The 17,360-nt window shown below is 33.8% G+C and overlaps 2 protein-coding genes across 2 annotated transcripts; both read left to right on the top strand.

The window, feature by feature from the left end:
* Positions 1 to 7,232: 7,232 nt before the first annotated feature.
* On the top strand, positions 7,233 to 9,367 carry LOC130935467 (60S acidic ribosomal protein P0). The gene is made up of 5 exons (XM_057865223.1): positions 7,233 to 7,674; positions 7,816 to 7,884; positions 8,393 to 8,491; positions 8,567 to 8,959; positions 9,047 to 9,367. The coding sequence occupies exons 1-5, from the start codon at positions 7,417 to 7,419 to the stop codon at positions 9,191 to 9,193; spliced, it is 966 nt and encodes a 321-aa protein (XP_057721206.1). The 5' UTR covers positions 7,233 to 7,416; the 3' UTR covers positions 9,194 to 9,367.
* A 1,289-nt stretch (positions 9,368 to 10,656) lies between these two features.
* LOC130934221 (G-protein coupled receptor 1-like) lies at positions 10,657 to 16,665 on the top strand. Its single transcript, XM_057863811.1, has 9 exons — positions 10,657 to 10,939; positions 11,813 to 11,844; positions 11,936 to 12,105; positions 12,364 to 12,458; positions 12,716 to 12,817; positions 12,915 to 12,971; positions 13,618 to 13,761; positions 14,624 to 14,694; positions 15,753 to 16,665. Exons 1-9 carry the CDS (start codon positions 10,754 to 10,756, stop codon positions 15,856 to 15,858), a joined length of 963 nt encoding a protein of 320 aa, XP_057719794.1. The 5' UTR covers positions 10,657 to 10,753; the 3' UTR covers positions 15,859 to 16,665.
* The last annotated feature ends 695 nt before the right edge of the window (positions 16,666 to 17,360 follow it).

Here is a 17,360-nt window from a genome sequence, read left to right as displayed (position 1 = left end):
CTGCTTCTCCCAAATCTTTCATGGAGAATTGTTGAGATAGCCAAGTTTTGGTATTTTGCAATGCTGGTACATCATTTCCTATTAGTAATATGTCATCAACATAGAGTACTAAGAAAATGATTGTACTCCCACTAAACTTTTTGTATATGCAAGGATCCTCTTCACACCGGATAAAATCGAACTTTTCGATTGTCTTATTAAAACAAATGTTCCAACTTCTAGAAGCTTGCTTTAGCCCATAAATGGCACGTTGCAGCTTACAAACTTTACTATGATCAGACGGAAGTGTGAAACCTTCAGGTTGTGTCATGTACACTTCCTCTTTGAGTTCTCCATTAAGAAAAGCTGTTTTCACATCCATTTGCCATATTTCATAATCATAGTATGCTGCTATAGCAAGTAGAATCCGAATAGATTTAAGCATTGCCACAGGAGAAAATGTTTCTTCATAATCTATTCCCTCCTTTTGACGGTATCCCTTGGCAACTAGACGGGCTTTATAGGTCTCTACCTTACCATCTGCTCCAATCTTTTTCTTGTAAACCCATTTGCAACTAATAGGTTTTATGTCTTTTGAGGGTTCAACCAAAGTCCAAACATTGTTGATCCTCATAGACTCTATTTCGGATTCCATGGCACTCTGCCATTTTAGACTTTCGGAACTTTGCATTGCCTCTTCATAAGTTTTAGGATCATTATCATCATAATCGATCCCATTTTTCACATCATCTTGCACCATTAGGTTTAGCCTTAGTGGTGGACGATGTTCTCTTGTGGACCGTCGAAGAGGTAGTTCTTGTACCAAATTTGGAGGTTGTTGAACCGGTTCCAAAGGTAGTTCAAGGATTGGTTCATTAATCTCTCTTTGAACTACTATTGGTTCGTTATCCTCAACTCTTGAAGATGATAAATTTGGTGTTAGTTTAAGTACATCCAAAATTGGTTGCTCAACTTGAATTTCATATTCTTGAGCTTGTACTATTTCATTGGTTTCTTGAACTTCATCAAGTTCTATTTCTTCACCTTGTCTTCCTTCAGAAAGAAATTCCTTTTCTAAAAAGGTTCCACCTCTTGCCACAAACACTTTGTGGTCAGAAGGGTGATAGAAATAATAACCCATTGTTTCTTTAGGGTAACCAATGAATCTACATTTATCGGACCTAGCATCAAGTTTATTACTTTGCAATTTCTTAACATATGCTGGACATCCCCAAACTCTAATGTGTTTGAGATTTGGTTTTCGTCCTTTCCATATCTCATATGGTGTTGAAGAAACTGCTTTAGTGGGTACTTTATTTAGCAAATATGCTGCTGTTTCTAAAGCATAGCCCCATAAATTCAATGGAAGATCAGTAAAACCCATCATGGATCGAACCATATCTAATAAAGTTCGATTCCTCCTCTCTGAAACACCATTGTGTTGTGGGGTACCAGGAGGTGTCCATTGAGAAAGAATCCCATTTTTCTTTAAGTACTCAAGAAAATGATCATTTAGATATTCTCCTCCTCTATCAGATCTAAGCACCTTAATGCTTTTACCTGTTTGATTTTCAACTTCACTGCGAAAAATTTTGAACATTTCAAATGACTCAGATTTGTGTTTCATAAGATACACAAAGCCATATCTAGACATATCATCAGTGAAAGTGATAAAATAAGAATATCCTCCTTTGGCTTGAATTTTCATTGGTCCACAAACATCTATATGTATTAGTCCCAATAATTCTGTAGCCCTTTCTCCATGTCCCATAAATGGAGTTTTGGTCATTTTTCCTTTGAGACAGGATTCACAAGTTACATATGATTCATAATCATATTTGTTAAGGTAACCTTCTTTATGTAACTTAGAAATCCTTTTTTCTCCTATATGACCAAGTCTACAATGCCAAAGATATGATTCATTTACTTGATTATTCCTCTCTCTTTTAAGAGTAGAAACATGCATGACAGAATTACCATTTAAATCGGGAAGAATATAAATGCCATATTGGAGATAGCCATTTACGTATAAGTCATCACCATAATAAGTAGAACAAATGCCATTTTTAATATTAAAATAAAAACCACGTTTGTCCAACATAGAAACAGAAATAACATTTGCAACAAAATTAGGAACATAATGACAATTCTCCAATACTAATGTCTTGCCCGTAGGCATTGCTAAAGAAATAGATCCTATAGCTACAGCAGCAACATTTGCTCTGTTCCCGACTTGAAGGTAAGTTTCTCCCTTCTTCAGCCATCTACTTACTCATAGTCCCTGCAACGAATTGCAAATATTATGAGCACTTCCGGTATCTAATACCCATATGGAAGAATTAATAGTAGCCAAAGAAATCATGAAAACTGTTTTTAAGTATGTCTTACCTTTCTCTTTGGTTTTCAAAGAAGCAAGGTATTCCTTGCAGTTTCTTTTCCAATGACCTTTGCCTTTACAATAAAAGCATTCAGCATCATTTTTGTCAGCCTTTTCTTGCTTGCCCTTGGGTTTGGTCACACCACCCTTAGGTGCCATGGGTTCTCTTTTAAAATTATTCTTTCCATTTCCTTTTGCTTTCCACTTTCCTTTCTTCTTAGAAGAGCTGCCAACTACCATAGCAACTCCTTTCTTTTTCTCAGATGCAATTTGATTCTCATAATCAATTAGCATGTTGAGCATTTCATGAAGATCACAGCTTACTTTAATCATATTAAAGCTAACAATGAATTGTGAAAAAGTTTCTGGAAGAGATTGCAAGATCAAATCTTGTGAAAGTTCTTTGCCCAATTTGCATCCCAACTTCTCAAGTTGTTCAATAAGATCAATCATCTTAAGAACATGGGGTCCAACAGGAGAGTCCACATCAAGTGTGGATCTAAACAAAGTTTTGGACAATTGATATCGGGCTGTCTTACTTTGTGCACCATACATCTTCTTAAGATGTTCAACAATAGTCGGTGGATCCATATCCTGATGTTGCCTCTGAAGATCAGAACCCATGGATGCCAAAATGATGCATTTGGCAGTAAGACAATTTTTCAAGTACTTCTCATAAGTCTTGGTTGCCTCATTATCAATACTTCCATCCTCTTTTGGAACTGGGGCCGTAACAGCAGGCTTATCGATTATATCAATTAGCCTTTCATGCATGAGAACAATTCTCAAATTGCGATACGAATCATCATAATTGGCTCCAGCCAATTTGTTATTTTCAAGTATGCCACGCAGTGATAGAGCAGACATATTATTCATGAATCTAAAAGAAAAAAAACAAATATAAGTACGTATTCACACATACAAATAACACTTTCTACAATAATTATTATTATAGAAAATTAAGAAATCTTTTATTTCTTAAAAAAAATATATTTAAAATCATGAATGAGTATCTTGGTTGTCAAGTCATTACTCATACAATTTTAAATAGATGATTAAATGTATCACATACAATTTTAATCCCAAATAATTACCTGGTTGTCAGGTTATTATTTAATTGAATTATATTTTATACCCCTAGGTTGTCTAGGTTCAAGTAAAAATTAATTCATTCCATGTATCAAATACATATATAAATTTTATCCTTGAGTACGAATCTCCAGGTAATTCCTCGTAAACAAAGTATAAAATTTATTTATCCCTTTTTTCCTTTCAGTTTTATTTCATAAATAAATAAAACAATAACAACAGTATGTTCCTTAACATACATATAATTTTATCCCACATAAATTTATAATTTTGACAATGGCATCTCATACCATTATTAGGAATCACATTCACTATAATAATAAAACTTAAATTAATCCTATTAATTATGAAAATTTTTGCAATAAAACTTTAAACACAAAAGTGCCATAGCTCTGATACCACTGTAGGATTACGAGTGTTCATAACACGCAGCGGAAGTAATAAAGTAATCCTATTGATCTATTTTGTGCTTAAAATTTTATTGAAATAAGATGGGTTAGATGCCAATACCTGAGTACCCTAGTGAATAAAGCTTTCTCCTTCGATGGTACGAAGGTACTATGTGTATCCACACCGAGACTAATCCTTGTTGTCAACTCTTTTACCAATGGATTTAATTGAGAAGTTTCTTGCAACTCCTTGCACCAGCAATTCTTCACTAAGAATTTGGAATATTTGTGTATGTGGAGGTAAAAAGAGAAAACTTATGTTTTCTTTCTTTTATCATATACACATATATAGTATGAGATTGGTGACTGATTTGTGAATCAAAATTACAACTTAATTTGAGACAAAATCAGTTAGGATCTTATCCATATTTAAAACTCATCATAGAATAAATAATTAATTATTTAATATTCTCAATTATAATATTATTATATTCATGGTGCTAGTAAAGAATATAATAATACTCCATTTGAATTAATATAATTATTTATTTGATCTAATCAAAATAATAATTAAATAATTATTTACCAAGGATTAGAACACTCGTTAGTGTGTGACCCCATAGGTTCAATACTAAGCGGGTAGTATATTAGTCATACTAAATTTACTAATCAAGGTTGGCGTCTAGCAACGCTCCTTGACGACCCGATAGTATGAAGTAATAATATTTTTACTAAGAACCCAAGATGAACAAAAATACAACTCCTTCCATCTTTTCAGCTCTTGGCTAACTTTTAGAGTACGGTTTGATTGTCAAACTCTAACTTGTTACCATTATTATAATGAATTATGAATGACTTAAGAAACTCATTTCTTAATTCATTCAAACCCCTTGGCCAAGGCATTGTTTATTTCATTCATTACAATCGTAGAGCTCAAACTCATTACCATAGTTGATGGATTCCATTTTGACTAATCATTAATTCTACAAGTATTTAAATCATACACAATGTCCATTCAACTAACACCGTAGGGTGTTAGGTGTCCAGAATCAAAGTATAACAAATACATTGTTAATTACTATGATAGTCGCAGGTCAAAGGAAAATTCTAATATTATGTTCATCATAAGAATATCCTATTGACAAATATACGGTAATTATAACCATTAGGAATTCTTAGAGTGAGTCAGTTCAATGGTTATATCTCTATATATACCATTTATATATATAATTTAACAAATGAGATCTATTAATCTTCATCCAATGAAGACTATTATATATATATCAATCTATCCGAATCACTAATGTCCCATTTTTAGTGATTCCAGGATTAAGAACAATTTAAATTAAAAGTACTCAAAAAACGTATATCTCATTATTACGATCCCTATCGTAATTATTCGCTTCTAATTTTTAATTAAGGACACTATCATAAATTATAAAAGCTTATTCTTATAAAAAGGAATAATAATAATAATAATAATTTATGATAGTATTTTGTTGGACATACACACTTATCTCCAACAATATATATGTAATCGAGATAGCTCATAAGCTAATAAGCTGAGTTTATGCAAGTTTAAGTTCGACTCATCTAATTTATGAGCTCAATTTCAAACTCAAATTCGCCCCACTAACTCACGAGTTCAGCTTATTAAGCTATTAATAAGTTAAATTCGAACTAATTCACGAGTTAGCTTAACCCGGCTCTAGCTAGGGACAATGAAAAAGACAAGTGCCTTATTATCACATTTCGTATGAGATAGGGCAAGGAATGTAAGCAAAGTATGTGGTAATCTATTTTAAACCCGACAGCTGAGTTTCTTTTTCATTTCTATGGTTTAGTAAAGTCACTTTATAAATGGAAACACTAGTTATGGAGTAATACACTTAGAAAGAGGTTAGTTTAGAGAGGTAAAATACTATTAAAAGATATATATTTATAAATCAAACATTTTTTAAAAAAAGAAAATATAATTTTTTTGGTTTTTCACGGTATTTCTCAACTCGACAGACCAATGACTAATCTGTCATAATACTGAGCTCTATTTAAGGATTTGTTGCTGGCCAATAGATTGTTGCATGCACAAGGCGGAATTCAAACCCTCGACACTTGCTTAAGCGGACTAGTGAATTAACCATTAGATCAACCCAATTTTTTATTTTTTTTGTACGTTATAATTTTTACCAAAAAAGGAAAATATATGAATAAGATGGGGCCCGGCATACCCATTTTTGTGCCATGGAATGAAATCAATGAATACATGACAAGGTTTTGAAGCATGGGGGTGAAGTGGCTTGTGCTTTACCTTTGTCCTTTATGGGTGATTTCTTGTACCCGTTTAATTTGGGAATCTATTGTCATGTTTGTTCATAGTTACAAAACAATTGCAGTGGACAAGCACAAATTCATCATCATCTCTTCTATAATATAAAGTGGAGAAATAGTAATTAACTAAATCCTAAATTCCTAATACTAAATATAATTGCCAAACTTCCAATAATTTCCTACATATTAGTAGCAGTCATCATCATATATACTTCCATATTTCAATTACATATCTATTTTCAGTTTTCATTCATAGATACCAGCCTTACTGTTTAGTAAAGCCTCCAAGCAAGCCCATCTCATTAGATAAGGTTATGTGCTTTGGGATTAGAATTTATATGATACCAAGATGTTTTAGGCTTTTGATGGTTTTATTAAAGAAGCTGAAAAATTGTATTAAATTAATACTTGAAATAGTTTACAAAAAAGGTGTTTGTATTTTATGATTAAAATTGTTTAATTGTATTCACATAAAATTAGTTAAAAATTACTCCAAACTTAGCAAAATAAACCACCTAATGGCTTCCATAAAATAGAATTCAAATTCGTAATGAATTAGTCTTTCATCTATTGAATCGAACAATACCACTAAAAAAAAGAAACATCATTGTTTGTTTGCGTGTGTTTTTTTGTTTCGCCCGGTATCTTCTAATTTGACGGATCAACTACTAAATCTATTTTTTTTTTTGTACCAGGGTATCCATCAGGCCGGAAGCCCAATGACTAATCCCTCGGGTACTGCAGAGGCACACAAAGTGGGCGACCCTCCCAAGCAAGCAAGCTTCATTCCCATCCTCCAGTGAGTATCGAACCCGGGAGAGATGGTTAAGGGACACAGACCCTCATCCATCTGTGCCAACTTGCGTTGGTAACTACTAAATCTATCATATATGAAGCTCCATTTAAATATTTGTCACTAACTAGATGAATCTATTTTGTTTTTTATTTTGGTCTTAAGCCCATTGATCCGTTAATGGTATTGTGAATAAGCCCATTGGGCCTATAAAAAAAATAAACTCCTTAGAGATGTGTATATAAACAGAAGACAAAGCGATTCCATTTCTCACGTGACTCCCTCTTCAGTCTGAGTAGCACCCTCAAAACCCTAGCATTTCCTTTACAAAGAGAGGAGGTTAAAGAGACGGCGCCGTTTCGCTGTCCGCCTTGACATAGCACCACCGCTTCGTCTTGGCCCTCGATTTTGCACCTCTTTTTCTTTGTCTTCGAAACTCGCAATCTTCATCACCATCAAAAATGGCACCAAAACCTACCAAGGCTGAGAAGAAGATCGCTTACGATGCTAAGCTCTGCAAGCTTCTCGAGGAATACACTCAGATCCTTGTTGTCAATGCCGATAACGTTGGATCTAACCAGCTCCAGAACATTCGCAGGGGTCTTCGTGGTGATTCCATTGTTCTTATGGGCAAGAACACCATGATGAAGCGTTCTGTTAGGATGCACGCTGAGAGTACTGGAAACAATGTGTATCTCAGCCTTATCCCCCTTCTTGTTGTAAGTGGAACCCGAAATTAGTACTCTTTCATTTCTGTTTTCTATTTTTGAGAAGATTGTAAACTTTCATTTGGTTTAGGGTTTTACACTTTTGAGATAAATGTTGCGAAATTATTTCTAATATTATGTTTGTTGAACCAGGGAAACGTGGGATTGATCTTCACTAAAGGTGACTTGAAGGAGGTTAGCGAAGAGGTTGCTAAGTACAAGGTGATTTAACTGTTCTTTGGTTCTTATATTTGTGTTATTAGTAATACCATTTAATTAATGATTGTTAGGCTCTGTTTGGTGTTGACTTGCTAGCATTAGTTTTGTCTTGACTGTGTTCTGCGTTGCTTATAGAAGAAGATACTCAGTAGGTCTCTTATGGTTTCTTATTTTTCATTGCTATCTTTTACCTGGAATTAACTGTCAAAAGTTTCAACTTTGTTTTGATGTTTGGACGTGTACATAAAGGTTTAGTAATGTTACTTGCATTTCTTCAAGCTTGTTGGTTTTGTGTAGTAGGCTTATAGGAATGAAGGTGTTGATCTTCGTTAATTTAAACTTCTCAACTCATGATACTACTTCACTTGGTGGGATGTTTTGTTTGTTGTGGTGTACTTTTACCTAGTGAATTTGATGCTTTTAATGATATTTGAAACCCATTTCCTTGAATCTATTATAATTTTCTGTACTGCATGTTGAACTTGGTCTTGTATTTTTGTTATATCAACAGGTTGGAGCACCGGCTCGTGTTGGTTTGGTTGCTCCGATTGATGTTGTTGTTCCTCCGGGCAACACAGGGCTTGACCCCTCACAGACCTCTTTCTTCCAGGTATGTAATTTTGTTTTTGTTTATATAATTTATTCTGATTGATGGTTTGTTGCTTATATCAGTCTTCCAATTCAGGTGTTGAACATTCCAACTAAGATTAACAAGGGTACTGTCGAAATTATCACCCCTGTAGAACTTATTAAGAAGGGTGACAAGGTCGGCTCTTCTGAAGCTGCATTGCTTTCCAAGCTTGGCATCAGGCCCTTCTCATATGGTCTTGTTGTCCTTTCTGTGTATGACAACGGTTCAGTGTTTAGCCCTGAGGTTCTTGACCTCACTGAGGATGACCTTGTTGAGAAGTTTGCCGTTGGAGTCTCGATGGTGACCGCACTCTCATTGGCCATCTCATACCCAACACTTGCTGCTGCCCCACATATGTTCATCAATGCCTACAAGAATGTTTTGGCAGTTGCTGTTGAGACAGATTACTCTTTCCCAGAGGCTGACAAGGTTAAGGAGTATTTGAAGGTATTGTCTCTGAACTTTGGATGATCTTACACTAAAAATACTGCTGCCTTAATTCTTTTCGTTTGCAACTTACTGGTTTAAATGCAGGATCCAAGCAAATTTGCTGTGGCTGCTGTTGCTGCTCCTGCTGCTGCTGCCGGTGGTGCGCCAGCTGCTGCTGCCAAGGAAGAGGAAAAGAAGGAAGAGCCTGCTGAAGAATCTGATGATGACATGGGCTTCAGTTTGTTTGATTAGGTTGCTTCCGGTTTTTATTGAGTTGAGTTTGAGCGCTTGTGTTACAGATTTGATAAGTTCAGTGTTTAGTGTTACTCATCCTAGGTTATGCTAGTTATGTTGGTGTTTTTTTATAATTCAACGACTGAATTTAGTTTTCGAATTTTGATGATATAATTAAATTTTTGTTTCAAAGTTGGGCGTGCCTTTGATTGTCATGAATTCGGAGCCCTTGCATGTTAAAACGTGAAAACGCAATGCTCCTTGCTGCTGCTTTTAAAATGAGCTGGCTCAAACAATTTTGTGCATGCATATTGAATACTCTCCTTTTAAAATTCATTGAATTTATCGAAGGATGCAATGAAAGCAGGGTATTCATAGATTTCAAAAGTTACGCAACATATTGGTATATAATGTAAATGAAGGTATAGACTTGGGCAATGATATCAACTAACTTATTGTGAGCAGTGATCAACACAAACAATATGTCCTAAGCAAGCAGCAAGCCCATATCATGTAAGGTTGCATAACAATTGAAAAATAACTTTTTGTACGTATTTATTTAATATTTATTATATCATCAAGATAAAATAGAACGTCACACACTAAAAATACGAAAAAGCCTTATCATCCTAAAACTCTTGAATTTGTGCAATTCACTCAAGATTCAAACCAAAGTTTTAAAGTTAGATTTTATTAAATCATCGTATACTTTTCGAGGTATAATTTCTAGGATTCAAGTGTTTGATTTTACGAGTAAATTTGTCTAAAGTGTCAAGACACGACTTAGTTTTATCGAGCCATTTTCACTAAACAATTAAAAATATTTTTTCTTAAGAAAAATATTGAGACAATATTTTTAGTATAAAAAAAAATGAGAAATGAGTTAGCGTGAACTCAAAAACAAAATAAATGAAAAATATTAGTTAATTAACATTTTTTTAACATGAAATATCATTACTAATTGATATTGATAGTAATAAAAGGTATGTGATTAGCTACGTAGAGTATGTAAAACTATAAATGTAAATATGTAATTAGCCTATCTCTAACAATTGGAAGAGTGAATGATAAAAATAATAAAAGTATGTGTAATAATAATAAAAAAATTGAATTATACGAGATGTCTAAGTGTTCTATATATATATATATATATATATATATATATATATATATATATATATATATATATATATATATATTATTGAATTATACGAGATGTCTAAGTGTTCTATATATATATATATATATATATATATATATATATATAATAGATTAAGACACCAAAAAAATATATAGAACAGATTATTATTGAATTTAAGAAAATATTAAATACTAATTCTTCTAATATTTTAATTTTGTATAGTATAGATTAAATTATTATTATTATTTTATAAAAAGAATTGTACACAATTAATTATATATTCACTATATTGTCACATACTCACATAGTCACATTATAAAAGTAATTAATTTTTAAACAACTTTTAAAAAACGGAGAAACTGTTTCACCTCTGTTGAGTCAGAACTCAGAGCCAACCCGGCGATTCGGCGATAGACGCCACCGACCGGTTCGTCAGAATGGTGGCCTCCGCCGCAGTCGCCGGCGTCTCTCTGACGGCGCATCAGCGCAATATTCTAGCTGGTGTTAACGCCGGCGCTTCGAGCCTCTCGTTCGTTGGTTCAGGCTTCATCGTTCTCTGCTATCTCCTGTTCAAGGAGCTCCGCAAGTTCTCCTTCAAGCTCGTCTTCTACCTCGCCCTCTCCGTACTCTCTCTCTCTCTAGATCTAAAACGCTGCGTTTCTCCACCGAACGTTCTTGCTCTCTACGCATCTTATTTCAAATTCTTGAACATTGCGTCAGATTTCTGAGTTTTATAGTTTAACTCTAAGCGCCAAAAACAAGATGGCGTGATTGAATGAGCTTTGGCTTTTCAAGTAGAATTCGTGTGTGGCTGCTGTGTTTCCGCTTGCTGGATTTGATTTCAAACTTTGTAGTTGTTGTTTAAAGCAATTTAAATCTGATTGCGTATTTGTCTTCTTTTACCTGATTGCTCAATGACTGTGGAACTGTTTGGGTTCTTTAACGGTTTGTTATGGTGGTTCAAGGAATTTTGCTGAATTTGGAATAGGTTAGGAGTATAATGCTCATGAACCTTAGCTCCAGTGACAGAAAGTTATTTTGGTTATGTCTTGATCCCTAACTGAATAGTTCAAGAAAAAATGCCTTAAATATCTTTAATATGTTTAAGAATATAATTTATGCTTAGTGAGCTAATCGTCACAATAAGCTTCTTCATGCCATATAGGTGTTGTTAAATCAACTCTTGTAGTGTTACCTGATTGTAGTATTACCTTTAGTAGATGAAATCTGTTTGGCAGTTAGAAAACTAATTCAGGCAACTAACTCTTGTATTCTTTCTAGAGTTGTTTCTCAAAGCCGTGTAAGTTGCAACTTTAGTTTGTATTTTGTGCTGCTAATGTGGTTTGACATTTTGCAATTATTAATCATAAGGTACTATGTGTAAATGATCAGTTTATGTATTTGTTTGCTTTGTTTCTTTTTTCAAGACATACAATCTCTTAGTATAGTTCTCTTTTATGAATATTTATTTTCTTAATTTCTTTTAACAATTGCAGGATATGCTTTGCAGTTTCTTCAGCATAGTAGGGTATATCTGCTAGATCAAGCACAGTTCTTCAGATGTTTGTGTCATTGATATTGTTCGTCACATGATTGATAGATGTCTTCTTCCTTAACAGGGATCCATCAAAAGGTTTCTTTTGCTCTGCTCAGGGCTATAGCACACATTTCTTTTGTGTGGCATCTTTCCTATGGACCACAACAATTGCTTTTACCCTGCATCGAACTGTTGTTAAGCACAAAACAGATGTTGAAGAGTTTGAGGCAATGTTTCACTTGTATGTCTGGGGTATGCATCTATAATGTATCAGCTTTATATATTGTTGTTTGAAAAATGGACTATTTGCAATAATATTTGTCTACTGTGACTTTCTAATCATATTACTTCTAAGATTACTTTATTGAGCAATATCACGCTGATGTATGGCTTCATTATCTACCAATAGTTGGAGCGTTAGACTTCAAAATTTGTTCTTGATTTCAACTATCCTATTGCATCTTCATTGCTGAGAGGTGAGAGCTCATATATCTTTTTCGCTATTGGTAGGTACTTCCCTGGCTATGACAGTTATACGTTCATTTGGTAATGATCATAGACATCTTTCTGCATGGTGTTGGACTCAATCAGGACTTGCAGGGAAGGCAAGTAGTTGTAGCACAATTGAGTATTGCATTTTGTGTAACCCCTAAGAAATTGTGTAATATTTTCTTTTCATTTCTTTCTTTTACATTTTATAAAATGGGTTTTTGATTCACTGAAAAGGGACACATATAATGCAGATATAAGAAAATCTAAATTTAATTTAAGCCATGATGCATTTCTACCCTTTTGACAGAATAGTTTACTAATTTCCATCCTTTCCCAGGCCTCTAAAAAGAAGTTCCTCTTTACTATGCAGGCAATTCATTTGTTAACATTTTACATGCCACTCTGGGGTGCTATACTATATAATGGGTTCACATACTTCCAAGTTATACGCATGCTGAACAATGCAACCCGTGTATGTATCTAATTTTGCTGATTTTGTCAAACAAAGAAGAAACAACTTGTATAACAAGTTTTTGAGACTATTTGTTGTTTCTTGGCAAATTTTACAGATGGCAGTTGGTATGTCAGGCCAACCTTATGCATCAGATGCACGGGATAACATGAGGGTATGTTTGTTATTCCAACATTGAAAACAAATATCCATACTCAGAGAACAGAACCCAAAAAAATAAAAAATAAAAAAAGAGCTACAACAAAGATCCCTTTCAAACATAAAATAATCTTTGTATTGCAATTGGCAAGCATTAGAGGTAGACCATGGAGGAAATCATTATTTAATGGCTTGTTTATAGGACTCGGTTTATGATATGATGCAAAGGTATTGTTTGATCCATAAAGTATGTAGCCATATGTGCTTAGTGGGAAAAGGCTTGGTTATTGTTGTTGTATTGTATCTTGAGTCTTGTTCTGTTTTCTGTTCCGTGGAAGATTAAATCACTCTAGGAATCTAGGGTAGCTTTTTTTCTGCTAATGTAGGAAATTTTCATGGAAAAGCTTTTCATGATTATGCATTTCCTTTTTCATTAATCAGATTTAAACTTTGCGCTGTCTTTATAATGTGCTTAGACTTCCACAAGCTTCACCACACACACACACACACACACACACACATATATATATATGTTGGCTGGGATTTCATGACTAGATTTGTATTTATGCCTAAACTAATTGCTTAAGATGAAACTGTTGTTATTTTTTGAATCTACATTCTTATTGAAAATTACTTGAAGTATTTTCTATTTTATGTTACAGGCTCTAAATCGCTGGGGATACTATCCACTGATTCTAATAGGATCATGGGCTTTTGGAACCATTAACCGTATTCATGATTTCTTTGAACCCAACCATAAGATCTTCTGGCTCTCATTTCTAGATGTCGGAATGGCTTCTCTTATGGTATCAACCAGTAACCATAGTTTCAGATTTTCAATTTACTGTATGCTTTATAACTTATATCAAAACTTAGCACAGTTATCGTTCAAACAGAATAGTGCCATTTAGTAGGAAAAAGGCCTTGTTATTATATTTTTGTCTGTTACATCCATTTTCTAGCACCCATTTCTGGGCATTTTTACTTTTCAAACAATCGGGCATATTTTGTGTTCCCTTCATTCTTGTCAATAACAGATCAAATGCTTTATGCAATTCATAACCCAATACATCTGAGTACAACTTATTCAAAATTGAGGAAATATTTAAAGTGAAAAAATATAAAATCCATTCAAGGATGTGCTTCCAACTACCTTGCATACATTAACAAGTGTTTACTTCTGACTTTACTGGCCTTATAAGAGGTACTGGTTACCTGATTACTATGATAATTAAAAACATTGATTTAAATGTTGGTTAAGGTTTTCCAGTAGTTTGATATTGGTCAATGATTCTTTTTTTTTTTTTGGTAACTTATACAAAAGTAGATGTTGCCAATGTCACAATTTAGTTTGGCACTTTAAGAATTACTTTTCCACGATCAGCCCCACCCCAATTTTAGGATGACTGTACTGTTAATCAATGTTGTGAACTCCAGTGATAGTCTAAAATAGTTTTTATTTATAATTTACACAAGTGCATGACATGGTAATGAACTAATGATATCACATTTAATCACTTTCCATTTTGCTGCAATATTATATGCTTTTCCTCTTAATTTGTTGCCATCCCTTAGTGATATCATTAGAAGTGGTACCATCAACTGCAACATCATGAAAAGTTATGATGATGTGTAGCTAATTTTTTCACTTTTCTCTCTTTATTGCAGGGCCTCTTTAATTCAATTGCATATGGCCTTAATTCTTCTGTTCGTCGAGCAATTTGTGAAAGAGTGGACAAGTAAGTGCCTATTTTATATTCTAGGAGAGATTCCAGGAAAATTATTTGATATCTCTTCTTAGTCCCATTGACGTTAAAGGCCACTGTAACTGTAATATCCTTTCCACTTGACTTGGTGTCAATTTTAACTTGTGCATTTTTTTAACTGCTAGGTTTAACCATAATGATGTTATGGGTGTTGGACAGGGAAAGGAAAAGGAGAGAATATAGGGAAAATAGTACTAACATGTGTGTTTTATCCATAAAATAATTTTAATTTGTCTGATATTGATGTGATATGTTGTCATGTATTTAAAGACAAATTACTAATCCATAATCATATAAATCGTTGACTACTAATCCTAATTAAATAAGAAAATAAATTACAGAATATAAACAATTATGAAAAGTATTCGTAAGATTATCTAAGATACAACCAGGATATTCTGAGATGTTTCATGCAGCTTCCTACTTAAGCTATATTTTACTATGGTTTGAGACTAAGATGAAAAACGAGGCTAGAATGTCTAGGACTAAGATGATAGGGTGAAAGCAGGGGGGACTGACGGAGAAAGTTGTACCCAACAGTAGTCACCAATAAAAAATTCTTACCTAAAGACAAAAATTGAGGAATGTTTGACCATATATCCATAAGATTTCCAGTTCTTGTATAAGACTTAATGTTTGCCAGTAATAAACTACAAAGAAATCAAGTTTAGTATTCCAGTGAGGATGACTTTGGGTAAGTATACGCATTTGAAAAGATGGGATCACCAAAAAAAAATAGATGCATTATAGAGAAAGTTGGGATCTTGTGAAACAAATGGTAGAATCTTGTGTTAAATGGTTTGGCATTTCTGGAAAAGGCTTATAGAAGTCCTAATAAGGAGGGCAAATCAAATGAAGGGCTCTTTAATGGTTAAGAGACAGAAGACAGAAAACCAATATTTAAACTGTCAAAAAAAATAGATGTCAAAGGTTTAAATGCAAATATGATCTATGTAATCAACCCAGCTGGGCAAGGTTTACTTCCTTTTATAATTTTAAACATTGATATTGTTTTTATGTTTTTCTGCCAGGTATTGGCCTGAGGGTCTTAAGAGATGGCTCCCTATCAATTTCAAGTACAAGGCCTTAACGCAAGAAAGTGAACTAGTATTGTTAAGTACTGATGGTCAGCGATAATGAATGTGGATGCTTTTCGTCCTCCGTACCATATTTTGACTCTTTTTCATTCTAGCGAGATGCCGTTTTCCATAGACAACAGAGGATCTTTTGACGTCATTGATTCCTGACTATTTGTTCGGATGCTTCTTTAGTTATGTGAATCATGTAGTTCATATTCACATTATGAATTTTGTACCAACGACGAGGATCCCTCTTAAAGAATCAGAGGGAGTTCATGTGGAATCTGGGTTTTGAAGCTGTTATCCTCAAACGAAACACCCTCACTTGAACTTCAGGAAGTGCATTTTTTTCTCCCAATGTTTCTCCCTGTGATTCATCTTTAACAAGCCTAGATGCTAACTGTTCCCGTTTGTGCCATTGTATTTCCTCAGGTTTCTGCAAATAGTGATTGCCTAATTTTTGTTGTTGCTATCAAGGATAAGGTGCACCTTCAGATTGTTTACAAATTGCTGGACATTTTTTTTTTACTTCCAAATATGTTGGATGTATAGAAAAGTACTTTTCAGAGTGAAATCCACGTCTATATTGTTGTGTTACCCCTTTGATCTTCCTTATTCCTACTGTAATTTATACTAAGTAGGGCCATTAAGTTTGTACCTGCTCAACAGAATAAATACCTCTTTCCGAATATGAAGACATAGAGGGGTCATGAACTCGTGATCCAAAAAAAGAGATGGAGGTGGATCTTTAAAAGTTAAAACTAGATTAACCCACAACCAAAGGGAGGGTTTAAAAAAACGTTTTATTTTACTATAATCAGTGTAAATTTTTTTATACAATTGTCCAAATCATATTGGTAAAACATGTTACTCTCAAGTGTATCCTGTGGCGGAAGTGGATCATCTTCATTCAAAAATCCACTCGTGAACTTTCACCATTAATCGACAGTGTATTATCCAAACAATGGGAAAAATTCACATGGAAAATGAATGATCCATTCTTATCTATTGATAGCCCTTGAATGGAGTGTGTGCTGTTTAGTAACATTGTCCCGCCTCATTTATGTCATACAAAAAATAACAACAAAGCCTTGTCCTATTAAGTAGGGTCGGTTACATGAATTAAACGATGTCATTGTGTTGTCATGTATCTTGTCTATAGAGAAACCGTTTACATATAAATCTCGTTTGACCACTTTATGAATGGTCTTCTTAAGTCTTTCTCTGCCTTTCGCCCCTTGCCTCATTTATCTCATGTTAACCTAAAATTGATTTAGCCATTAATTCTATTGACATCAATTATTGCTTATCCTTAATTAAATTGAGTTTAGCTAAGGCACATATTAAGTTTATTAATTAAAATTTCTTTTATGTATTTAAAATTTAAATTTTAAACATATATTATATATAAATAATTTGCATGCCATTGTTCGTTAAGGACCAATTTGGTGTATATGTAATGATGACATAGTGAATGACACGTAGACAAATAACATTGTGACACGTGGCATAATTCAACACGTAGTAAAATAGCATTATGACACGTGGTATAACCATCCA

Source organism: Arachis stenosperma, chromosome 6, assembly GCF_014773155.1.
Source record: "Arachis stenosperma cultivar V10309 chromosome 6, arast.V10309.gnm1.PFL2, whole genome shotgun sequence".
In the NCBI taxonomy this organism is placed as follows: Eukaryota; Viridiplantae; Streptophyta; class Magnoliopsida; order Fabales; family Fabaceae; genus Arachis; species Arachis stenosperma.
The sequence above is the reverse complement of the archived record's forward strand: the minus strand, read 5'-3'. Positions and strand labels throughout refer to the sequence as shown.

Coding starts and splice junctions, on each gene's coding strand:
- LOC130935467 (XM_057865223.1), top strand. CDS start 7,417: ATGGCACCAAAACCTACCAAGGCTGAGAAGAAGATCGCTTACGATGCT. Junction 7,885..8,392: donor AAGAGGTTGCTAAGTACAAG/GTGATTTAACTG, acceptor TTATATCAACAG/GTTGGAGCACCGGCTCGTGT. Junction 8,492..8,566: donor CACAGACCTCTTTCTTCCAG/GTATGTAATTTT, acceptor CTTCCAATTCAG/GTGTTGAACATTCCAACTAA.
- LOC130934221 (XM_057863811.1), top strand. CDS start 10,754: ATGGTGGCCTCCGCCGCAGTCGCCGGCGTCTCTCTGACGGCGCATCAG. Junction 11,845..11,935: donor AGTTTCTTCAGCATAGTAGG/GTATATCTGCTA, acceptor CTTCCTTAACAG/GGATCCATCAAAAGGTTTCT. Junction 14,695..15,752: donor ATTTGTGAAAGAGTGGACAA/GTAAGTGCCTAT, acceptor TTTTTCTGCCAG/GTATTGGCCTGAGGGTCTTA.